We start from the raw sequence: 26,913 nt of genomic DNA, 5'->3' as shown, positions 1-26,913 counted from the left end.
AGAAAAAGCACAGGGCCCAGAACACTGCCTTGTGGAACTCCAGCCTGAACAGGACGAGGAGATGAGAGAAACCCATCCAGGGCCACACGTTGACTACGACTAGAGAGGAAGTCCGCCAGCCATGCGTGGAGATTTCCATGGATACCAAAGGAGGAGAGTTTGGTGAGCAGAGCGGGGTGCCAGACCGTATCGAAGGCACGTGATATGTCGAGGGAGACAGCTCTAATTTCCTGTTTGGCATTGAGGACCTCCATCCATTGTTGAGACAGCAGAAGCAGCATGTCCAGAGTAGAGTGTCCAGGTCTGAAACCAAATTGATGATCAGAGATCAAGCCATTGGAGCAGAGGAAAGATTTCATATCTGAAGCAATGATGGATTCCATGACTTTGCTGATAATTGGGAGAGGGGGGGCCAATGTAGCAGATTGAAATGCCCGGTGAAATTGCTTGTTAATTTTTGGACACTGGTTGGGCTGTCTTTAGGGATGATATAAGTTCTAGAAAAAATATGTCTCCAATTGTTTCAAGTTCTTTATGGCGGCCATTTTGGATTTTCAAAATGGCGGATGTCGAAAACGTAAAATTCCATTATCTTGGCTTCTAAATGACCTAGAGTTTCGATTCTGGTGTCCAGTTGTACATTTTTGGGGATAGAGAATTGAATGAAACCTTCTTTAATAACCTACAAGGGATAAAAATAGGTTTTTATGGCACAGCCGAACCAGTGTCCAAAATCTAACTTAATGCACATCTATCTTAATTGTTATTTGTTATTTGTATGTTCCAGATTCGTGACCCTGAGCTATGATGGAGCCAAAAAGCAAGAAAACCAAGAAAGAAACTGATTTCACACTTTGCATTCAGTGCCAGGATCCCCAAGGTGCACTAGTGACTGAGCCAGCACTGGGCTCATATGCAAAGTTTCTCCAGTTCATCCAGGAGAGGGCACGATATGGTGATGCCGACTTCAAACAGATCAGCGAACGATTAAGCTGTTTCACTGCCACTGACTTGAGGAACAATAAAGCAAAGTGGCACCGGGCATGTTATGGATCTACATGCAACACTGCTCACCTGGAGCGTGCTAGAGTTCGCCACCAGAAAGCCTGCGAACATGGCGACACCCAGCATCTTCATAAGAGGTGTGGACGTCCTTCTTCTGCACCTGCCGCTGCAAGTACCTCAGGTTCTACGCAAGACGAGACTCTTCGCTTCACACGTTCATCATCAACTCCATTCAACAGAGACCTTTGTTTCTTCTGTCAAGAGGTCACTAAGGAAAGTGTACATGTTGTATGCACGTTCAACGCAGGTAAACAGCTGAAGAAAGCTGTTGAAGAAGGCAGCAACCACAAGTGGAAAGTTCAGCTGAGTGCTGCCATCAGTGCACATGATGCTCATGCGATCGACGTCAAGTATCATCTCCCATGCTGGGTGCAGAATGTCCAACGTGCTCCCAAGAGTGGGACATCAAGTGATGACAAAGAACACATACTGCAAGAAACTAATGTTATCAAAATAGCCGCAGACATTGAGTTTGTCAGCCTTGTTCGCTCTCTACTCCAAGCTGGTGAAATTCTCAACATGTCTGACCTGAAGTCGGTTTACTCCAGGATTCTTGACAATAATGGTGTGCACAATGTCCCATCACCTACTACCCAAGGCATGAAGGAGAAAATCAACTTTCACATTGATGACGTTCACTTCATGAAACCAAAACGTCGAAACGAGTCAGACTGTGTATTCTCCACTGCCGTGCGTGATGCAGCTGTCGAAGATGCAATGACGAAGACAAATGAAAAAAACATCGAACAACTGTTTGAGAGTGCCTCTGTTCTCCGCAGTGCCATTGCTTGTCAGAACAAGCACCCATGGCAATTTGAAGGAGAAATGAACACTGATGATGCTGAAAAGCATGTACCCAAAGTACTCTATGCTTTCCTCCGCTGGCTACTGGAAGGACCAGCCACGAGCATTGAGCCAGAGACTATGCGCTCAGCCACTATTCATCGAGATGTTATAACCATCAGTCAGAACATCATGTACGGCTACAAGTCAAAACGCCAAGTCACGTACAAGCCCAAAGACTCAAGCTCATGGGCATCCTAGAAGATCTACCCAAGAAGTCAACTGGCACTGGTCAGCAGCCAGACGACGACAATCCTGAACATACTCCACCCCCTCCCAAGAAGGTGACTGTCATAGACGGCATGGCATTAGTGCAAGCAATGGGTAAGCCACAATGGGTCAAAACATGTGCCCAGTGGGCTGGCCATTTCAATGCAACACTGGACTGCAAGACCAACGGGTATGATGAAGTCCACCTCGTGTTTGACCGATATGATCTGCCAAATTCACTGAAAGAGGCCACACGGGAGAGGCGCCAAGGTGGCAAGCCGCCCACTGCTTACCACGTTCAAGACAGCACCCCGATTGGGAAACTGACAGCAAAACAGTTCCTGTCGCACACCAACACCAAAGATGAGCTAACTGTCTATCTGGCAAAGAAAGCTCTGTGTCACTTTGAGGGGACTACCAAGGTCTTCATCGTCACTTCAAGGCAGGATGTCTTCTCCAACTGCATGGATGTACAGCATCTCCGTAGCTCCCAGGAGGAGGCTGATACGAGGATCTTTCTTCACAGTCTAGATGCCGTCCGAAGAGGTGCAACACAGCTGTACATTCAGTCACCTGATACTGATGTATTCATCCTAGCACTCCACCGGTACCATGAACTATGCAAAGACACATACTTCATCACGGGTGTGGGGAACAAGAAGAGGCAAATCTCACTGGAACCAATAGTACATGAACTTGGTGTCAGGAAGGCTGCAGCCCTACCAGGATTCCATGCATTCACGGGAGCAGACCAGACTGGGCGGTTTGCCGGAAAGGGAAAGCTCACATGTTGGCAAGCCCTCAATAGGTGCTCTGTTGAGGTGGTATCTGCGTTTCATGACCTTGGGGCCTCTGAGGAGCTGAGAGCTGACACAGAAAGTGACATTGAGGCATTTGTATGCCAGCTGTATGAGCCTCGTACTACAGTTGTGGATGTGGGCAAGCTGAGGTGGAGACTGTTTACCAAGAAACAGCTAGAGGCACAGAAGCTGCCACCAACACGGGGAGCTTTACATGAAGCCATTGCTCGTGCACATTTCCAGGCCATGGTGTGGCATCAGGCTGATGTACCGGACCCCCAGCTTCCACAACCAACAGAACATGGATGGAGAGCAGAAGGAGATCAGCTGGTGCCCATCACAACCAAGGACCCTCCAGCCCCAGCTGCCATCACACATCTAATCAAATGTAACTGCAAGAAGACCCAATGCATGTCTCACTGCTCAGCTCATGCAGGTCTCAGCATCTCAACTGTTCTGAGATGTGTATGTGTGGGGCAGATGAAGAGGTGTGTGGTAACACGGGTCAGGAGCGCCCCATGGGAATCGATAACACTGATGATGAGGAGGATGGAGATCCTTCAATGTAACAATGAACACTGCCAACTAAAAATATTGCACAAAGACATTATAAGTGTACATTTGAACACTAAAGTCCAGCCTTTATGTGATTTAGAAGTGAAAATGATGGAAAAAAATATATATATGTGTTGGCATAAGTGCGTGAAAATCCAAGATGGCTGCCATAAGAACCCTTTTGATCATATGTAGGTGTATAAATGTGTGTTTATTGGATTAAGTATCCGCAAATATGTACATTTGGACACCAAAATTAACACTCTAGGTCATTTAGAAGCCAAGATAATGACAATTTCGGTTTTCAACAAACGCCATTTTGATAATCCAAAATGGCCGCTATAAAGAACTTGAAAAAAATGGAGACATATTTTTTCTACAACTTCTATCATCCCTAAAGACAACCCAACCAGTGTCCACAAATTAACATTTGAATTCAACGGGAAAACATTGGCCCCCCCACTAAGAAGGCTGATTGGTCTGTAATAATAATAATAATAATGCATTTATTTTATATAGTGCTTTTCAGGAAGCCCAAAGACGCTTTGACAGAGTGCAAAACATAATGCAGAGCAAAACATAAAGACAATTGCAAAAAAAAAGAAGAATCAATAGGGAAATATTCAAAGCACAAAGGAGGGAGAAGGAGAGGAGATAGTCAGGGGTTAGATGCTGTGGGTTAAATGTTGAATGCAGTGTTGAACAGGTGGGTCTTGAGTGATGTTTTGAATGTGGTGAGTGAGGAGGAGTCTCTGATGGTGTGAGGTAGCGAGTTCCAGAGGGTGGGAGCAGCGATGGAGAAGGCCCTGTCCCCCCAGGATCTAAATTTGGTCCGGATGGGGGGGGGGGGGGGGGGTCAGGAGGTTGGTACCAGCAGAGCGGAGGTTGCGGGTGGGAGTGTGTCTGGAGAGGAGGTCAGGCAGGTAGGATGGGGGCCAGGTTATGGAGGGCTTTGTAGGTCAAGAGGAGGATTTTGTACTGGATTCTCTGGGAGATGGGGAGCCAGTGAAGCTTGTAAAGGACGGGGGTGATGTGGTCACGGGTCCGGGAATGGGTGAGTAGACGGGCAGCGGAGTTCTGAATGTATTGGAGTTTATTGGTGATTGTTGAGGGTGAACCATAAAGGAGGCTATTGCAGTAGTCCAGACGGGAAGTGATGAAGGCGTGGATGAGGGTTTCTGCAGCCACGGAGGAGAGGGATGGACGGAGACGGGCGATGTTTTTCAGGTGAAAGAAGGCTGTCTTTGTGATCTGTTTAGTGTATTTGTCGAAGGAGAGGGTTTGGTCAAAGATGATGCCAAGATTCCGGATGTGAGGGGAGGTGGATACTGGGAAACCGTCGATGTTGAGGGCAAAGTTATGGGTGGACTTGGTGAGCCTTTTTGGGCCAATGATGATTATTTCAGATTTATCACAGTTAAGTTTGAGGAAGTTGATTTGAAGCCAGGATTTTATTTCAGTGATGCAGTTTGTCAGGATAGAGTGGGTGGCGGTGGAGATGGACTTGGTGGAGATGAAAAGCTGGATGTCATCGGCGAAGCAGTGGAATTGGAGACCATGACAGCGGATTAAGTGACCGAGGGGGGACAGGTAAAGGATGAAGAGGAGGGGGCCAAGAACTGAACCTTGGGGGACACCTTGGGGGAGGGGAGCAGTGGGGGATTTGCAGTTATTGATGGAGATGAACTGACGTCTGTCAGAGAGGTATGATTTAATCCAAGAGAGGGCAGTGCCGGTAATGTTAAAGGTGGATTCAAGTCGGGTGAGGAGGATGGTGTGATCGATGGTGTCAAAGGCGGCGCTGAGGTCGAGGAGGATGAGAATGTTGAGGTTGCCAGCGTCAGAGGAGAGGAGAAGGTCGTTGGTGATTTTGAGGAGAGCAGTTTCAGTACTGTGGTTGGAGCGGAATCCGGATTGGAATGTTTCATACAGGTTATTGGCAGAGAGGTGATGTTTGAGTTGAGTGGCTACAGCGTGTTCCAAAACCTTTGACAGAAAGGGTAGGTTGGAGATGGGTCTGAAGTTATTTAGGGTGTCAGGGTTTAGTCCAGGTTTTTTCAGAATGGGGGTAACAGCAGCAATTTTGAGGGATGGTGGGACGATGCCTGTAGACAGGGAGGAGTTTATTGTTGCAATGATAAGTGGAGAGAGAGCAGGAAGGGAGGCCTTGACAAAGCTGGAGGGGATGGGGTCAAGAGTGCAGGTGGCAGTTTTCATTCCGATGAGGAGTTCAGAGAGGTCAGTAGGGGAGACTGGGGAGAATTGAGACAGGGGATGGCAGGATAAGGGGGGGCAGGTGGTTTGAGGGGGAGCGGGTGCGGCGGTGGTCAAGCTGTTGTAGATGTTCTCAATTTTGCGTTGGAAGAATGAAAGGAAGGAGATGCAGTTGTCTATTGTGAATGACTGGGTGGTGGTGTTCAGGGGGCTGAGGAGTTTGTTTATTGTAGAGAAGAGTGCTTTTGGGTTTCCGGAGCCAGAGTGGATAATTTGAGAGTAGTAGGCGGAGCGGGCGCGGGAGAGGGCATCTTTATAGTGTTGTATGTGGTCCTTGTAGGCCTGGGAGTGAACTGTGAGACCTGTTTTATTGCGGAGTCTTTCAAGTTGGCGAGCACGAGTTTTCATCAGGCGGAGTTCAGGGGTAAACCAGGGAGCAGAATGGGTGAAAGAAACTGTTTTGGTTTTTATAGGCGCAAGTTGGTCAAGGCAGGAGGAGAGAGTGTGGTTGTAGTAGTCAGTGAGGTCAGAAGGGGTGTGGAGGTCAACGAAGGGAGAAGTGGACATTTTTTCAGAGAGGGTCGATGAGAATGAGGCAGGTGAAAGAGCGTTTAGCTTACGGAAGTTGATAGTGCGATAATGCCTTGGTGCTGGGGTGGGGATGTTGATGGTCAGAGTGATGGCTAGGTGGTCAGAGAGAGTGAGGTCGGAGCCAGAGAGATGGTGCAAAATTAGTCCAGTAGAGCAGACAAGGTCCAAAATGTGACCACGGTTATGGGTAGGAAAGTTGACATGTTGAGTGAGGTTAAAGCAGGTGAGTAAATCAGTGAAGTCAGTGGAGTCCATGTGGATATTTAAATCACCAAGGAGGAGGATTGAGGGGGAGAGGGAACATAGCTGGGTCAGAAAGTAGGAGAAGTCAGACAGGAATGATGGGTGTGGTTTGGGAGGGCGGTAGACAACAGCCATGACTGACTGTGTGTGACCAGAGAGTTTAAAAGCCAGGTGTTCAAATGATGGAGCAGATGAGATGGAGATGAGGTTGGTCTTGATGTCTTGTCGGTGAATAACGGCAATTCCACCACCTCGGCCCTCCGAGCGTGGTATTGATGTAAGAATATCCATTGGGTGTGGTGAGGTTGAGCGTGTAGTAGTCCAGTGGTTGTTGCCAGGTCTCAGTGAGACAGAGAAAGTCCAGTTTATTTTCCAGGATGTAGTCGTTCAGGATGAGGCATTTGTTGTTGAGGGACCGGGTATTGAACAGGGTGAGCTTGATGTTGTTTTGTACGGCGGGTATGAATCCAGGTGATTTGGCCAGGGTTCGCAGACAGGAGGTGCGATTTTGTGCGTTGTTGTGACCAGGTGTGTTGGGACGATGAGTGGGAGTGCGCTGAGCCGACCAGAGGATGGGGATGGAGTGACCTGATTGTAAATAAACAAACTTACGACCGGAGCCACGGTGAATGTACCTGGGTCGACGCAGGAGTCCATTCGATTTGATTGCAGAGATGCATGATGGGGTGGAGTGGGTTTTAAGCAGGAGAAGCCTTGCGGCGGAGTACCGCAGAGCCATGCCAGCAGGATGGGTGAGGAGGCGAAACAATCGACACAACCCACGGGAGTGGGCCCGAGGAAACAGCGAAGGAGCCGAGCAGGTGAAGCCAGGAGCAGAGCCGGGACCATGCAGAGGGCAGACAGGAGCGAAGAGACGAGCACGAGGCCAAGGTTGAGGAGGCAAAGCGGCAAATGCAGCGGCAAACGACCGCCGCCGCTAATCAAGATCACGGCGGCAAACCGCCACCACCGCTGCTGCAAACAATGGGCGGCACAACCCACGAGAGTGAGCCCGAGGAAATAGCGAAGGAGCCGAGCAGGTGAAGCCAGGAGCAGCAGAGCAGAGCCGGGACCGTGCAGAGGAAGACTCAATGGCCAAAAATCCGCCACGACCACCAGGAAAGCAAGATACGGACAATGGTCCAGTCAGAGAAGCGGCGAGCAAGTGACGCCAGCGTCCTCTCACGACCGGACCGGAAACGGAAGTCCTTTTGTTTGCCTTCGTCTTCCTCTTTGCATTCGTCGTTTTAGTCTTTTCCGGATTGGGCAGCTGCGGTGCGATACGGCCAAAGTTTGGGGTGAATCGGGTGAGTTGGGGAAGAATCGGGGGAACTGTTAGGTCGCGGTAAAACACCACCGCTCGGTCAATATAACATCTAAACCGCGATCAGTAACAACTGTAGTTGCTGGGATCTGTTTTTGCACCTTTTTTGTGCAAAGCAGTGATGTTGGCAGATTTCCAAGCAGATGGAAGATGACCTTGAGCAAAAGAGAAGGTGAAGAGAACAGAGAGAGGGAGTGAAAAAGCGGAAGAACAGGATTTTAGGACCCGTGGGCTGATGCCGTCAGGTCCAGTTGCAGAATCCGAGTCGAGGGTTGACAGAAACTTTTCCACCTTGTCAGGAGGAAAGGACACAGAGTCCAGGAGCAGCTGGGTACGACTGGGTACGGTGGGTACAGAGAGGGATGGGTTTGGGACACAAGATTTAGAGGCAAACACAGGGTTGAGGCATTCAGCTTTTTCACGTGCGGAGTCAGCCGTGTGGCCATTTGAGGTGAGGGAGGGGATGGAGGGGGAACAAACACCAGAAACAGATTTGACCAGATGCCACCAGGATCTGGAAGAGAGAGACAGATAATAGAGTTCGGTCCTGAGAACGGCGAGATATTGTTTCCTGGCTCTCCTGAGGGTGGACACACACTTGTTTCGGGCTTTGTGAAAGGAAATGAGATTTCCTTCCGTTGGATTTGCTTTCCAGGAGACGAAAGCAAGTTGTTTCTGGGCAATAGCCTCACCACAAGATTCCGTGTACCATGGACGGGAGGAAGGGTATGACAACAGAAGACGAGATGGGATAAATCTGTGCATGAGAGAGAGCAGTTTGCTTTGGAAGAATTCCCAGGAAGAATTTATGTCAGAGGCAGTAGAGATGGGAGACCAGTCCAGATGATTGATGGCTGCTTGAAGACCGTGCCAGTTGGCCTGAGTGAAATGCCAGACTCGCCGACGCTGAGGAGGCTCTCTGAGAATGGTCAGAGAGATGTCCACTTTAACAAGCACATGATCAGAAGAGCCGATTGGAGCAGAAGAAGAGCAGCAGACATTTTCAGGGAAGTTAGTCATCACCAAGTCCAGAAGAGAAGATGCTCCGTTGACTGAAATCCGGGTCGGGAAATTGACAGATTGTGTCAGTCCCAGTGAGTCACAGAAGTCCTTTGCTGAAGAGCCATGGCTGGTGAGAGAGGTACCCACACCCAGCCAACTGGCATGGTGACAGTTGAAATCACCACATATGAGGAAGAGAGAGTTGGGATGGGTAGATAGAAGTTGGTCCATATTCTCAGACAGCGAGATGTAGATGGAGTCATCAGTTTGGTGGACGGTACAACACACATATGAACAAAAGGTGGGAGCGAAGGGGAAGCCGTAGCCAAAGGTGTTCCTGGGGGTGAGGTGGAGAGAGGGCAGTGCAGGGCGCTTGAGGAAGAGAGTTTTTTATAAAGATAGCAACCCCACCTCCAGGACGAGGCTCAGGTCTATCATACCGGAGGAGGGAGTAACCTGGGAGAGATACCAAGGAATCAGAGACATCATGAAGGAGGAAAGTTTCTGTTAAGCAGATCAAGTCTGGTTTGTCAGAAGCAACCTGTATGGAGAGATCAGACAAGTTTGAGCGATTTGGTTCATTTCTTCACTCCTTTTATTATTTTCGCATTTTGACTCTGCCATGTATGCGCTGAATCGTGTCATGAATTGCCACAGGTCAAAAACCGTTGGTACAGCGGGCTCGGCTTCCGCCGCCACGTGCGAGGCGCCGCAATTTTCTTCCCCTGCTGCCGCACCATCATCTACTTTCCCTTCTTCTACCAACTCCTCCTGTTGGTCCTGGGTCATTAATTCTACCTCATCCTCCATTGTTCCCACCGGCATTTGACCGTCTTGGCCAGCCATGGTACGAATTTAATTTGGCTTTTAAAACTAAATTTCGTCCACTCGTAATTTGGAGCATGTGAAGCGCACTCTAGGTCCAATTATCCCACTCCTGACACCAATTTGTTGTGGATCTCCCGAAGCCCGTTCCACGTTATAAAGGGGGGATTAAACCCCTTTTCCCCTTGGGTTTTCGGGTCCACGAGGCCGAATCGCCACTTCCGCAGCAAGCGTGAAAAAGGGTATCGGGTCGACGTCGCACGTACCTTTAACCCACGCTACCACGAAAGTGGGGACCGGACCTCGCACGAGCCACGCTTACTCGAGTACGCCCGAGCGGTATGCGTATCACGTGACTCGTGCCGTTACTTTTATAGAACCCGATTCGAGCGGTTCTATTCGTACCATGCGAGGCCAATTAATGGAAGGGACGGGAACGGTCAAATAAGAGGAATAACACAATTTATTTACACAATGTACAGGATTCGGATAAGGGAAAGGGGACACAGAGCAGAAGCTTAACAGTTTAACTTAATCCCAGACAAAGGGCCCACTCACGCACACGGGGAAAAAGAAGGAAGAGAAGTTCGCGCAACAAACGCGCTTTGCCGTCGGTCGCTCCGGCGCAGCTCGCCCGGCGTGGCCCTGTGGCGGTCACGGCACGTATGCAGGAAAAGGCAGGCAGGAGGAGATCGCCCGTCTGTGGCCCGGAGCGGGTTGTCTTCTCGAACGCTTGATTAATACAGCGCAGAGCGCAGGGCACGGGGCAAGGGGGATTCATGTACCGCGCGGCTATTTCAGTGATTGAAGTCCAACACACCGACTCGTTCTCTTGCGCGTCCTCCCTCTCTGACTCGCACTCCAGCTCAACTCCTCGTGTTCTCTCTGCGTTCTGAGGCGGGGGTACCCGGGGCAGGGTTTTATGGCTCCGCCCCGGCCTTACTCGAATGTTCCAGGCCCCACCTCTCGTCGCCGTGGTAAGCCACTCCCCTCGAGCCCTGATTGGCGGCTCGTTGCTTACCGGCCACTCCCCCTGCAGCTCCTCCCTTCGGCCTTGCCAGACTTGTTCAGGCCGAGCACGTGGCATTTCAGCGCCAAACGACCGCCCTACTCACGGGCCTGCTCAACGCAAAACTAACACAGGAAAGGACTACGCTTACATTCACTAAGAAATAACTGAACTATCGCATGGCTTCATGTTGTGGTGCGTCTACCTACGAGGGGGATTATCCTTTATTCCAAAACCGCAACAATATATATATATATATATATATATATATATATATATATATATATACATACAGTGAACCCTCGTTTATCGCGGGGGTTACGTTCCAGAACCCCCCGCGATAAACGAAAATCCGCGAAGTAGCGACCATATTTTTATTTTTTTTTAATATATATTTTAAAGCATTATGAACTCCCCACACTCTTATTAACCTTTCCCATACTCTTATAAACACTTCCTATACTCTTAAACACTTTTTACACTCTTAAACATACGTAATTTTAACAACATATAAAATTCTAATGGGTACTCACCATTGAAGATACTGTAGCTACCCATGGGTTCCCCAAGCAAGACCAGCATCAGAATCTCCTTGCTCCAGCCGGTGACGTCACCGGCGGGGATTCCCGGCGCGAGAGTGGCTGGTCACGTGACCGCTAAAGCGTGCCGCGCTTTGCGGGTATAATCAGCTACACCTGTTGATCACGTGACCACCGATTCACCGAAGCACGCCACGCTTGAGAGGCGTGGCTTTCGGTTTCTGGTTGTGCTTTATAATGCAGCCCGATAAATGGGCTTTTCAGTGTTCCCGAGTTGGTTTTGAGAATAAATATCTTCTCGGACGAGTTTGTGTCTTGCCCGTCATTTCGTCCGTATCAAGCAAGAGCCCCGGCTCTTCAATACTACAACTTGCGTGATGAAGATGATGATGAATTAGCTGTGCAGTACTGATGACGATGAAGGTGATGACGATGATGAATGTACTGGCGTTTTCCATACGCACGACTCTTTGTCTACCCTTCTACTGTACACTATGTACAGTATTTTATTTCTTGTAATATGTTTTAAATACTGTATTTTTCTTATTTCTTTACGTTTTTTAATTTTTTAGGCTAGAAAATGCTTATTTTACCACAAAAATATTTAAAATAATAGTATATAAAAATACATTTATACCGCAAAATCCCGCGATATAGCGAAAAATCCGCGATATAATTTTACATATACTAGCGAGAAAAAACCGCGATGTACCGAATCCGCGAAAAGTGAACCGCGATATAGCGAGGGATGACTGTATATATATATATATATACAAATACAAATATATATATATATAGATATATATATATATACGTATATAGATAGATAGATAGATATATATAGTTGTGGTTTTTAGAACCCTCACTTTGTAAATAATACTTGTAAATAATATTCCATCATTTAAAAGGTTAAAGGTCGCACCCATAGTTAGTCCATATGCAACACGTAGGTCGTAGGCCACCATAGGAACTTTAGTTATTTCCTTATTATGTGTCAGATAAGGCCGTGTTCCCAATAGTTGAATCTGCGTTGCATTAATCAAATAAGATAGGCCACATTCGCTTCCTTTCCAACCTCTCTCTCCCAATTATATTACGCGCCTTCGTTTGCCAGCAGCGTTCGCTGCGTTGAGCTGAAGTTTGCTCAAACAAACGCCATTAACCACGCGGTCAAGCTCAAGGAAGAAGGGGGCGGAGTGCCGGGAACGAGGCGTGGCCCTGTCAACTCGCCGTCAAGGGCGGAGCCGGTGAGCCCTCGCCAACCAACCAGGGCTGAGGTGAGCTCGCTGGCGGGCGTGGTTTCAAAGTGCGCGCATTGATCTCAAAGCGCGATATATAAGCGCAAGCGCGACGCCCTTTTACGGACTGCGCAGGGGACGATCGATTGTAAAGGACTTGTGAGGAAAGGCGCTGATTGCACGAACTGCCTGTGATACGAGCCATTGATCGGGAGAGAGAGAGAGAGCTGGCACGAGCTACGTATTACGTACGCCGCATCCCAGTCCCCCCGATATATGTAACCCCGAGATACGTAAGGTCCGCTCGCGTCCGACGATACGCGCGAAGCTGCCTGCCGGGTTTCGCTCGCGGAACCGGAGCCTGGACTGGAGTGGACCAGAGCCGGATCCCATCGCCTGGACCATCTGCTTGGACCTTCCTCCCCTACCACTACAATCCCGTGTGAGTGTGTCTGTTCGCCTGGGGTCGTTAAGTTAAGACTGTATAGGTAAGCCTGCCCTGTGTCCTTTTGTTTCTTCTTTCTCCTGTATATTCCTTTCGTTTCCTCTTTGGGTTTTTGTACATAATAAATAAACCCTTATTTGTTCTTCCTACACTCTGGTTTCCTCTTATCCGATCGCTTCCGTCCTTTCTTTCAATTAAGTACCTGTGGCACGATTTGGAAACCGCTCAGGATCGGGTTAGTCTTTGTTAATGGCTCGGGCCGCGGATTGCTAACCGCTCGGCTTATCCGTGGTTCGGGCGGGAGTTATTTCCCTGCTTTACGGTCGGGTTAGTAAGTAGGTATTTGGGACTTCATTGACCAATCACCCTAGCTGATTCCGACCGGAAGGAGAGTCATAGCTTCCAGGATTGGGGGACGGCCAGCTTAAAAGACAAGGGGATTAACCCCCCCTTGATAAGGGGAGAGCCGACCCCCGAATCCACAACAATATATATATATATATATATATACATATATATATATATACATATATATATATATACATATATATATATATACATATATATATATATACATATATATATATATATATATATATATATATATATATATATATATATATACACACACACACACACACACACACACACACACACACACACACACACACACACACACACACACACACACACACACACACACACACACACACACACACACACACACAGGACACCCGAGATTGGTTTTGGAAACTTGGTTTTGGCGCCAAGACGAGCCGGCGCGTGGATTTGAGGGCCTCGTCCTGCAAGCAGGCATTATGCACCATTGAAAATGCACAGACACGGGCAGGGACCGTCGCGACGAAGAGAGAGGGAGAGAGAGAATGAGAGATCATTGCCAGAGAAAGCGTGCAGGAACAGAATGTGAAAGCAACAGAGAGGGAAGAGAACGATTTTTTTTGGGGCAGTGGCAGCGGCTGCCCGGTGCATGCTGAAGGGGGAGGTGGGGGAGGGGAGGGGGAATCACATCTCCTTCCTTCCCCCCCCCCCCCCCCCCACCCGTTCTCGGAGTCTCGTGCACATGCGAACCGTGTGGACGCACATGGTTCTTGATGGTTCTGTTCAATATGGCTGTCTGAGGTCCACATGGAGCCCAGCACTGTTGTTTTAAATGAAAAACATGACAGATCACAATGGGGACAAACACACAAAAACTAAGGTGGGGAGATGGGGGCTTAGATATGAACATTTTGGGAGGAGAGACGAAGGGAACTTTATTAAAACAAACTCGACACTCGCCTGTCATACACTTATTACATATAGTCCATGAGCCAGACAAAATTTGAGTATCAAATTGGCGGACTAATTCCCACTATGATTTTTAGTTACACACATGTATGACGTCCATGAAAATGAGTGATGGACATTTCAAATGAGTAGCTTAATGCCATTTCCGACGCCATCTTTAAAAATGGCTGCCATTTTCAAAGAATATTCATGTAATTCAAAACTATGGCTGCATGGTAAATTCTGATGGTCAAATCTTAATTTGTACTTATCAAATGTTGTTCACTTTATAATTTGGAGCATGTCAATACTTATTTTAACCATTTTTATACATGTTTGCCAAGTATTTTGCTTAAAAATGCTTGGAAAATGCCTAAATTTGTTATTTTTAAACAAGTCACTCGCAGAAGTTGTCTATAAAAGTTGGTCAAACCAAATTGGGACAGATAGATTGAGATTTTCAGTAAAGGTAATGATTACCGACATGAGAATATTAGTCATAACTACCGTAGCCTCCGCGTTTTTGGTGAAAAACCTAGTTTTTTGTTTGTGTGCCCAAATTCTAAAACAAAATTATGGTGTAGGGGAAATAAAAATAGGCATAACGTTTGAACCACACAAGATAGGCCAACATATTACCATTCATAATGTGTGTCTTGAAGCCCTCTATGCATTGCATTAATTAATATGTAAATTGGATCAGTAATTAGGTCACCAGGGGTCACAAGGTCACGAAATTCAGGCACTACTGAAAATGAGTACATCGTCCAGCAAAAATTAAATTAAAAAATCGGTTACACACATTTTCACAGTTTTGTGCTTCTATTCTTCAAAGATGAGACCCTTACACCTGTTGGATGAGAAACTACTCTTCTTTGTGGGCAATCTGTGTGTAGTTTTGCATTGGTTTTATTATGCTTTGATTATGTCGTAGTTTCTATTGAAATTACTGTATGTACTTTCTTTGTTCTTGTAGTATTAAAATCGTCTATTCAACGTATTTATGCCTTTGTCTTTATCAACCAGTTGATTTCGAGGGCTACATGTTTTGCTAGAAATGTATTGAGGACACAATATTTTATATTTATATTGCTATTATTTTCAGCTGAAGGAAAAAGATATTGATTTTCAGATTTGTTTAGCTAGATTCACATTTCAACTGCATATACAAGTATGGTAATTTTCCCCCATCATTTTCTCATTTCAGATTGCATGGATGACGATTAGATCTTCTGCCCAAAAGTGCCATTCCACCTATATATACATGGTTTATAAACAATTTTTAAATGTCTCAATCGGAAGTAATGGTTAAACGGAGAAAGCTGGAGCATGGGACAGGAACATGTATCATTTGCAGCAAGAAATCAGCCCTGCATGAGTTGAGCAAGCCAAATGACAACGACTCATGGCAGACACTTTGCAATGCAGCGACCATACGAAATTTTAAACCCATTCTTCAGCTTGCTGAAGAGAGCCCAGCTGAACTTCCGCATGTTCCAATATACTATCACAGGGCTTGCAGGTCAGACTTTACACACAAAAAGTCATTAGCTAAGTTTCAAGAGCAATCCAACAGTTCTTTGGCAAATGTGCCCGATACTGCGCCCAGACGATCTTCCAGAGATGAGCCGTCATCTAACGAGAGAGTGTATGAAAAGAAATGCATCTTTTGTCTGCGGGTGTCAAAGTATATCAAGGGAACACGGTCGAGAGAGGCTCTTCATCCAGCTGTTGAGCTGCGGTCAGACAAAACCATGAGGGAGGCTGCAATCAACCGTAATGACGATAGAGTGTTGGCCGTGACTGCAAGAGATATAGTTGCAGCCGAGGCTCATTACCATAAATCGTGCTACCGAGATTACACGCGTCCAGAGAGAAGAGAGCAACTGCAGACTCCAGAACCGAGTGAAGAAGACTACATTCAACATCAAAAGGTTGAGAAAGCATCACTAAAAACTGTGTTTGAATACATCCGGAACAATTTATTTTCAAATCCAAGGATTATTCCACTGCTCGATATCACAGCCAAGCTTGTGTCATCAATGGCGTCTGCAGGCATAAGTGAGATCACCAATTTCACCAAGAAAAATATCCGGCGCAGTATAGAGATGCAGTTCTGCGATTCACTGACTTTCTTCACAGAGAACCGTCACGTTTACCTAATGCCTGATAACCTAACCAAAACGATGTTAGCTGCTGAGTTGATCCACGTGAAATCAAAGCTGGAAACATTTCAAAAAGCCAGTAATGACAACATAGTTGTCCAAGCAGCCATGTCACTGTGAGATGAAATTAAAGCCGTTTCCTTCAATGACAATTGGCCTCCTCAGCCAGCAGACCTCACTCCAGATTATGTGAAAGTTCTACCGACTCCACAGAGATTTTTGAGAATCTTACTTGGTGAAGTGAGAACGGCTCTGCTCGCATAAATAGACTAACATGGTCGATGGCACAGGATGTCATCACTGCAGTAAGTGTTGGCACAGTGAAAACATCAAAACATGTCTTGCTTCCATGGGCTATCAAAACACTAACTGGTAATGTTGAGTTGATAAAAATCTTGAATAGGCTCGGACATGGGTGTTCATACACAGCTCTGGAAGAGATTGACACAGCACTCTGTATTGACAAAATAGCAAGTGTTAACAGCGATGATGTTTCTCTTCCTTCAGATGTGCACCACTCTGTCCCGACAGTATTAGCGTTTGACAACATTGACAGGTTAGAAGAATCCCTGAGTGGAGGTGGAACATCACATAGAGTCAATGGAATCATTGTCCAACCAAAATCATTTTCGTGTATGCCCGCACAGAAAACATCTGTTGTTGATAAACAAGAGAAGAAACGATCCATTCAATCATCGGATAAACTGCTACCAGTGTATAGTGTCGGGAAAAGAAAAGGTCCGCCAGCAATACAAACAGCTGATTTGTCTGGAACTCTTGAAGATGCAGCTTCTAAAGCACAGAGGAGAAACCACTTGTGGGTGTTGACACGTTTGCTCGACCCACTTCATCAGAAAGTCAGCTCATGGACAGGTTTTAACATCATGACAAGGGGTCATGTGGAGGTGATGGAAGATGTTGTAGGCTATCTGCCCTCTATAAATGCACCCGCAACAGAAATGGCAACAGCGCAGGAGATTCTCTCCAATGCTTTAAAGATCATGTCTTCACTCCATCTTGAGAACATTGCAATGGTACTCGATCAAGCTCTGTTTGCTAAGACAACTGAAATAGCTTGGAAGCATCCCACCCAGTATGGAAAAATTGTGCTCATGATGGGAAATTTCCATACCATCTGTAACTTTATGTCTAGCATCGGGAAAATGTTTAAAGACGCAGGACTTCGTGACCTGTCTGTCGAATCCGGCGTAATAGCCGAGGGATCCATCAACAAGGTATTGGAAAGCAAACAGTACAACCGCTCTGTTCGTTTCCACAAGTTGACATACGAAGCATTGATGCGGCTTGCGTGGAATGGATTCCAGAATTGGTTGGAATCACATCACCCTGAAGATACTCACAAGCTGGACAACACCAACCACACACGACACAACATTAATATGAACACCTGTCATGAAACTCTTGCTGCAGCAATGGCCGACGACTCTTGCACATATATCATGGACTTGTTTGTGGCCTATCTGGATGTCCTGCGTCACAGTCATGGTCAGCTAGCACAGTTTTGGATGATGTACATCGATATGGTCGAGATCTTGCTCGGGCTATTGAGAGCCGACAGAGAGGGAGACTGGGCTCTCCACCTAGCTTGTATTAAACAGGTGATCCCTTGGTGCTTTGCTCTGAGCAAAGTGAACTATGCCAGATACCTCCCAGTGTACTATGCACTGATGACACAGCTTGAAAAAACCTGCCCAATGCTGTACCAGCATTTCAAGCAAGGCTACTTCTCTGTGCAGCTCAGACAAGGCAATCCATTTGGCCGAATAGCAGTCGATCAAACAACTGAGGAAACAGTCAACAAGGACACACAAACTGCAGGAGGAACACGAGGCTTTAGTCTCCAGCCAGGGGCTATATCACGCTACTATCTCACAGGAGAACATCGTGCTGCTGCTGTGAGGCGACTTCGTGAGGCAATCGGCCAGAACCAGACTCAATTCCATCATTCTGACCTCGGGAATCCTCGCACCCAGAAAGACGAATCAGATGTTAGAGCAATTGTTGGCTTACTAGAGAACGACTGGATAAATCCGTTTGGCCATGACCCTTCTGATCTTGTCAGTATCTCGACTGGAGTAGCTGCCACCCCTGAGGTTTCTAGTGACCTATTAAATGCACTGCAAAAGGGAAGGAGGCTTACCAGACATTTCAGGAGCAGCGCCTGGAAAAAGGTGAAGGTTTCTATGACAAAATCAAAACGCTGAACTTTAAAGCATTTGGTGAAGTCAAGAAGAAATCTGTGAAGGGCACAAACAAGGAAATAGTTCTGAAGGCTGACAGGAGGTTGTTTGTCACCATGATACTCATTGCACAGAACCGAAAGCTTGACATGCACGATGTGTTTTGTCACCCTCTTGGGCCATTACCATGGTCGCTGGCAAATGTTGACGGCACTCTTAAGAAAACCAACAAAGCTGCGCTTGCTGAAAATCTAGAAAAGATGGTGGACCCTGCAGAAGATGTTCCCGAACCACGTGCAACACCGATTGATGCTATGGCTCTCATACAGAAACTGCATGGAGAAAATCATACTTTTGAAGAGCTGTCTAATCATGTCTTTGAATCATCCTTGCATGCTGCTCAGGGAAGTGATCACGTTGATGTGATCTTCGACGTCTACAGGGACCAGTCCATCAAATCTGCTGAACGTGTGAGCCGAGGATCACAGGAAGGCGTGACATTCAATAGAATAAGACCTGGTCACAAGATAAAAAATTGGCGACGCTTGCTGGCCTGCAGTGAAACTATAAAAAAGCTCACCAAGTTTCTGGCAGTCGTGGCAAGAAGAAACCAAGAGGGAGAAGCTAGGTGACCAAACAATGTTCGTCACATGTGAGGAAAAATGCTTTAAGCTCACCAGAGAGAAATGCGAGGAGGTCCAGGTCCTCAGATCCAACCACGAGGAGGCTGACACTCGTTTATTTCTACATGCACAGCATGCCACTGCAGAGAATTACCAGGCTATTGTTTTGGTGGCAGATGACACTGATGTTTTCATCATCTGTCTCGGTCTAAGCAGTGCCATCAAGAGTAAAGTTTTCATCCGTCGTGGAACAAAAGCTCACGTTAGAATGATTGACATCACAAAAATCGCTGCAGCATTGGGGCATGAAGTGTGCTCTGCACTGCCAGGACTTCATGCTTGGACTGGTTGTGACACTATCAGCGCTCTTGCTAGCCAAGGAAAAATGAAAGGTCTGCAAATTGTGCGGACGAATCAGATATTCCGAAATGCTTTTGTCTCTCTTGGAGCATCGTGGAACCTGACACAAGACGTTTTCAACCAAATCCAAGAGTTCACATGTCTTCTTTACTCTAAAAACACAAAGATATGTGGTGTAAACGATCTGCGCTATAATATGTTCTGTGCAAGAAAGGGCGACGTCGAATCTGGACAGCTTCCACCATGCGCAGACACACTGCTGCAGCACACACTTCGTGCAAATTACCAAGCTGCTATCTGGAGGCGAAGTCTAGAATGCTTTCCAGACATCCCCAAGCCATCAGAAGGCCATGGCTGGGAATTAAACAGTGAAGGAGAACTAATAATTCAGTGGATGACTGGCTTGCCGGCTCCAGATGTCGTTCTTAGTCTCATCTCATGCAAGTGTGCACGGAGTTGCCGCCAGTTGGACTGTTCTTGCATGATTAATGGTCTAAAGTGCACTGCTGCATGTAAACTGCAGAGTTGCACCAACATGGCACAAGAAGACGATGATTACGATGATGGTGCTGATATTGAACAGGACTCAGATGATTGCGACAGTGATTGTGATAACGAAGAGGATTAACGTCAAAAACTTGTAAACGAATTTTTATCAGTGTATATATGAAGAGTTTGGCTCCAAAACGAGATAAATCCATTTTTGAGGTTTTAAGAAAAATGGCAGAAAAGGTCAAAATTCAAAGGGAAATGTATAATATACATGTTATTATTGCCAAGAAACCCAGGATTTACGGCACTTTGGGACGAAAAAGCCCAGGGAAAGTTTGATCACTTTGACAATCTTTTGACAACAAAAAATCCAAAATGTTAAATTTGGCATTTATTTCATTTTGAAACCGAGCTCTTCGTATGTCACATTGATACCGATAGGCTAAACCATTTTCAGATTTCATTCAGCATGCCATGGAGGTTAGGTTTGAAGAGGACTAAACATAGCCATTGAGTAGAACATAGAACTTTTTCTATTTCCCTACAATTTCATAGACATTGCACAAGCTGTTTTGGGTAGAGAGCAAAGCACAACGTACTGGAGGGCATATTTCCAGTTTCGCATGCCCCACACATCAATTAATAATTCATTGTATGTAAACTTGTTAACATGGGTTTAACACATACCAATAGGTGTAAGGGTCTTATCTAGGCATCAGAATTGTGAAAATGTGTGTAACCGATTTTTAAAGTTAATTTTTGCTGGACGATGTACTCATTTTCAGTAGTGCCTGAATTTCGTGACCTTGTGACCCCTGGTGACCTAATTACTGATCCAATTTACATATTAATTAATGCAATGCGTAGAGGGCTTCAAGACACACATTATGAGTGGTAATATGTTGGCCTATCTTGTGTGGTTCAAACGTTATGCCTATTTTTATTTCCCCTAACCCATAATTTTGTTTTAGAATTTGGCCGCATACAAACAAAATAAATGGATTTTTCACCAAAAACGCGGAGGCTACGGTAATTATGACTAATATTCTCATGTCGGTAATCATTACCTTTACTGAAAATCTCGATCTATCTGCCCCAATTTTGTTTAACCAACTTATTTAGACAACTTCTGGGAGTGACTAGTTTAAAAAAAACAAATTTAGGCATTTTCCAAGCATTTCCAAGCAAAATTCTTGGCAAACATGTATAAAAATGGTTAAAATAAGTATTGACATGTTCCAAATTATAAAGTGAATAACATTTGATAAGTACAAATTAAGATTTGACCATCAGAATTTACCATGCAGCAATAGTTTTGAATTACATGAATATTCCGTGAAAATGGCAGCCATTTTTAAAGATGGCGTCGGAAATGGCATTAAGATACTCATTTGAAATATCCATCACTCATTTTCATGGACGTCAGACATTGGTGTAACTAAAAATCATAGTGGGAATTAGTCCCCAAACTTGATACTCAACTTCAAAATTTTTGGACCTGACTCATGGACTAGTATGCTTATGCTGAACATGTACTATTGAAATACCTAGTATCAGAAAAGACAATGGTTTTTGATTGTGGACAATGTAAGAATTTTATTGATAACTCTGACGTCATAGGTCACATGGTATAGCAGCCATATTGGATTAAAGGAAAATAATTGAATTTTTCTCTAAAAGTGCTCCACAAAAAAATTGAAATTTGGCATATGTCATCAAATCCCCCATTGGATATATAGGGTGATAATGATGACATCATCAGAGAAGTGGTAATCCAGCCATTATTGTTTGAAACAAAAAATTTGAAACGTCATATATCTGATCTATGAACTAATGTGAAGAATTAAATTTATGACATCAACCGTCACGTGGTCTGGCAGCCATATTGGATTGAAAATAAAAACATAAAAAATCTTCTTCTCCAGAACAGCTTAACAGATTGATACGAAATTTCATACATATGATCGATGAGCCATGGGGAATATAGTTTGAAATATTTTTCATATTCACCTTGACTCAATTTAGTAAGCCTGGTGTTGGCTTAGCGGTTAGGGTGCCGGCTTGGGATCCTAGGATCCTGGGTTCGAATCCCGGTCGATTGCTGAATTAACGCCAGGGGGGTTGACTCAGCCTGTCATCCTTCCGAGGTCGGCAAATTGAGTACCAGCTTGCTGGGATGAATGATCCTGGTGTGTACCCCGGTTTAGAATAGGTACACCGTATCCCTGCGCATCGTAAGAGCGTGACCAAGGGTTGGCGTCAGGAAGGGCATCCGGCCATAAAAACATTGCCTCAAACAGGGAACCATGATTGTCATGGGGCCCGCAAGGCTAACCCCCGCTATAGCGGGGAAAAATGGCCTTTAAAAAAAAAAAAAAAAAAATCTAAACCAACCCCAAAACAATATGCATCAATGTTCTCAGCACTCGACCTCCACTGTTTGAAAATTAATTGTGTGCATAACAAATAATTTTTTCTCCTTTTTCTTTTTACTGCCCAAAACCTTCGTGTGCACACTCCAAGTATATTAACCCTTAATTTTCAACTCAATCCGCTCATTGTTTTAGGAGTGCATAGAAGTCCAACACACAAACACACATCAAACGAACAAACAAGCCACTTATCAAATTATAGTAAGATTTCCCCATTATCTATACTTATTCCAGTCACAGTTACTTTCACCTCTTACTCCACTCTCTTCATGTTCCATGTTCACATGCTCCTCTACATAATTGCACGTTTACTGACATAATAAAGACAACCGTCGATTTAAAAAAATAATTATTGGGGCAGTATTCAGATATTTTCATTTTTTTGAAGGTAGTCATAGTCAAGACCAGATCACAGTCAAGCAAAAATTTAAATGATACAAAATTAGTTTTAGAGCCTCTAAATTTGAATTAGATATACAATTTGTAGGCATCAACTCCAAAACATAAATTTTCTTCTTTCTTGGAGCATCAAATATCCATGAGCCGTTCATCAGCCAACACCTCAACATCAATTATTGCAATACAGTCCAATTGAACGTTACCTTAAAACTCAGGAAACAAATATTTTTACAGCATAAATTGCTTATTTTTACAACTGAAGTATTTGCAGTGTCATTTGGGGGGGGGGGGGGGGGGGGGGGGAAGTCAACTTAATCAATTAAAATCTTAAGAAAAAATAATGCAGCTGCTTGTTTGTTTGCATGCTGTTGCACTCACCTGCTGTGGGGGATTCTGGTTGGATACATTCTGCTAATGCCTCACAAGCTCTTCGCGCCTCATCTTCACAAATTAAAGTACTGTGGAAAGGTGCATTCTCGTAGGAAGGTGCATTCTCGTAGGAAGGTGCATTCTCGTAGGAAGGCGCATTCTCGTAGGAAGGCGCATTCTCGTAGGAAGGCGCATTCTCGTAGGAAGGCGCATTCTCGTAGGAAGGCGCATTCTCGTAGGAAGGCGCATTCTCGTAGGAAGGCGCATTCTCGTAGGAAGGCGCATTCTCGTAGGAAGGCGCATTCTCGTAGGAAGGCGCATTCTCGTAGGAAGGCGCATTCTCGTAGGAAGGCGCATTCTCGTAGGAAGGCGCATTCTCGTAGGAAGGCGCATTCTCGTAGGAAGGAGCATTCTCGGAGGAAGGCGCATTCTCGTAGGAAGGTGCATTCAAATTATATTCAGAATGCTCCATCTCCACTGCTTCCTCTTCACCTGTGACCGCAGACCCTGATTAGACCCTCTTAGACCCTGATTTTTTTTTTTAATGCCGCAAACAAACTTTGTTACATCTTGGGTGATAAAGGTTGTGGTCAAGTTTCATCAAAATTGTGTGTGCAGTTCAGGAGAAGAAAGCAAATACAAATTTTGGGGGGAAAACCCCGGTAGACCCCTCAGAACCAGATTTTTTGATGCTGTTAACAAACTTTAGTATATCATGGGTGATGGATGAATGTTGTGGTCAAGTGTCATATAGTGGGTGTAGTTTCAGAGAAGATAACAAAGTACCTAATTTGGGGGGCAAAATCAGGGTCTAAGGGGATATACGGCAACACCCCCGTAGATCCTCTTCCACCCAGATTTTTTTAAATACCGTGAACAAACTTTGGTACAGGGAGTCTACACTACAAGTCTCCCCGCTATCCGTTGTTTTGCATGCAAGTCCATAAGTTACTTTGGAACATTTTCATTTTACATCCAACAATTCCCCAGGGTAACATCCATTGGACGGAACACCGTCCAATGAATGTTACCTGGCGTTAGTTACCAGGCGTCCCACCCCATGATGCTGAGCATACCAACTTCCCAGCATACCCCACTCCCCCCACTTTCCCCTCTTCTCACAATGCACTGTGTGCTCTCCCTCTCAGACTTCTCAAGCTGTGCATTGCTGGACTTAACTCCTCCACTTGCAGTAGAGTACTGTACTGCACTGTATCTTTATCTTTGCGTACTTTGCCACAGTAATCATTGAACAACGAGTGGTAAAGAAGTGGTAACGGAAAGGGTGAACCTGCACGTAAGCGGCAACATAGTAGTGTAACTCTGGATGTCAAATTACACATAGTGAAACGAAATAATGGTAAACGACCAGCCAATATCGCTCGCTATCTTGGTTTGCCGCTGACGACTATACAACTTATTTTAAAGAAAGACGACGAGGGCCGTCCGGTGAGGGCATTGCAGAGCAAGTGTCGGGTTTCGCGGCATGAGTGTCGGGTTTCGCGGCATGAGTGTCAGGTTTCGCGGCACGAGTGTCAGGTTTCGCGGCACGAGTGTCAGGTTTCGCGGCACGAGTGTCAGGTTTCGCGGCACGAGTGTCAGGTTTCGCGGCACGAGTGTCAGGTTTCGCGGCACGAGTGTCAGGTTTCGCGGCACGAGTGTCAGGTTTCGCGGCACGAGTGTCAGGCTTCGCGGCACGAGTGTCAGGTTTCGCGGCAGGAGTGTCAGGTTTCGCGGCAGGAGCGTCAGGTTTCGCGGCACGAGCGTCAGGTTTCGCGGCACGAGCGTCAGGTTTCGCGGCACGAGCGTCAGGTTTCGCAGCACGAGTGTCAGGTTTTGCGGCACGAGTGTCAGGTTTCGTGGCACGAGTGTCAGGTTTCGTGGCATGAGTGTCAGGTTTCGTGGCACAAATGCATGTGCTGGTACAAAGGCTGGAGCGCCTGTTTCAGTGGGGGAAATAACGTGGCCTAGTAGGAAAGACAATTTGGAGAGCGAGCCACAGGAGTGCCAGTCTCATCAACCTTCTCTTTGATAACTGTCAAATCTTCTCTTTGAGCCACAGAGGTGTATGCAAGTGAGGCAGGCCTCGCTTTTGCCACTCAATGGACGTCATGAAGCATCTCATTGGGCGGAATATTTTTGCACTGTTCAAGAGGTCGACCAGCTTTTGTTACTTCTGCTGGGAGACACGTGCAAGCAGCCAAGCAGCTTGTGTCGATTTTGAGGGGATTGTTCCTCCAGCTCATTTTTTTTTTACTTCTGTCCAATATCTATTGTATTGTAATATATATATATATATATATATACATATATATATATATATATATATATATATATATATATATATATATACATATATATATATACACACACACACACACACACACACACACACACACACACACACACACACACACACACACACACACACACACACACATATATATACAACATGCATTTTAAGGCCATGTTCCCTGCTAGAGCGGGGGTTAGCCTTGCGGTCCCCATGACAATCTTCTCCATTTTGCCCTATTTTCTGCATCTCTCCTTGTTAACCCCCTTGCCCGCATTTCTTCTTCCACCATCTTTAGCCAAGTCTTTCTCGGTCTTCCCCGTCCTCTACTTCCTTCTACATTAACTTCCATCACTCTTCTCAACCAGTCACTTTCATCCTTCCTCAATACATGACCAAACCATCTCAACCTGTTCCTCTTCACAGCATCAATCACAGGCAATATTCCCATCATCTTTGGCAATTCATCATTTGTCTTCCTCTCTCTCAACGATACTCCGCACATCCATCGAACCATTCGCATTTCCACCCTTTCCAGCCTTCGTTGCTGCTCTACGTTCATTACCCATGTCTCGCTCCCATAAATCATAACACTTCTCACACATGCAGCATACACCTTTCCCTTCAGCTTCAGCGACACTCTCCTCATCAGCACGCCACTCAGTTCCCGAAACTTCTTCCATGCACATCTCACTCGAGCAACCGTTGCCGAGTCTGATCCACCTTCTCCATTCAGCATGTCTCCGAGGTAGCAAAATGTTTTCACACCTTCCAGCTTCACGCCGTCTCCAAGATCCAACTCAACATTTCCTCCATCTGCAGCTCCCTCTGTGCACACCTTACATTTGAATGTAGCTGCCACACTGGTTAATGACCCTCTCAGACCACTACATTTTTGATGAACCCACTCAGCACACATTGTACATTGAATGGAGTTCACTCCGACACCCTTCCTGCACACAGCACACGGCCACTTCCCAGTTCTTTCCACCTCACCACATGCTTTACCACTTGCGATCACCTTTGTCTTTCCGATATTCACCTTCAGACCTTTTGTCTCCATACATTCCTTCCACTTGTTCATCTTGTCCTTCAGTCCATCCATACTTTCCGCAATCAACACCAGATCATCTGCATACAACAACTCCCACGGTAAACCCTCCTTTACGGTCTGAGCCAGCACCTCCAACACAGCTACAAATAGTAGTGGACTTAGTACCGACCCCTGATGCACTCCCACCTTCACCTCAAACTCACCACTGTTCCCGTCCTTCGTCCTTACAGCTGTGCGTGCTCTTTTGTACATATACACATATATACATATATACATATATATATACATATATATACATATACATATATATATATATATATATATACATATATACA

General features: G+C 45.7%; 1 protein-coding gene across 8 annotated transcripts in view; it reads right to left on the bottom strand.

Annotated features, from left to right (window-relative positions):
- LOC137410669 (uncharacterized) overlaps positions 1-26,913 on the bottom strand; it is a 196,901-nt gene that overhangs the window by 52,072 nt on the left and 117,916 nt on the right. For 6 of the 8 annotated variants that reach the window (XM_068096158.2, XM_078765972.1, XM_078765975.1 and 3 more), the window contains exon 5: positions 23,241-23,723. In XM_068096158.2, coding sequence (XP_067952259.2) covers positions 23,241-23,723 — 483 coding nt within the window. The remainder of the gene's footprint in view (positions 1-23,240; positions 23,724-26,913) is intronic. The other 2 variants (XM_078765988.1, XM_078765991.1) reach the window with 1 other exon arrangement.

This window comes from Myxine glutinosa, chromosome 1, assembly GCF_964187855.1.
Source record: "Myxine glutinosa chromosome 1, kmMyxGlut1.1, whole genome shotgun sequence".
Classification (NCBI taxonomy): Eukaryota; Metazoa; Chordata; class Myxini; order Myxiniformes; family Myxinidae; genus Myxine; species Myxine glutinosa.
Note: the sequence above shows the minus strand (reverse complement) of the source record. Positions and strands in the feature narration are given on the sequence as shown.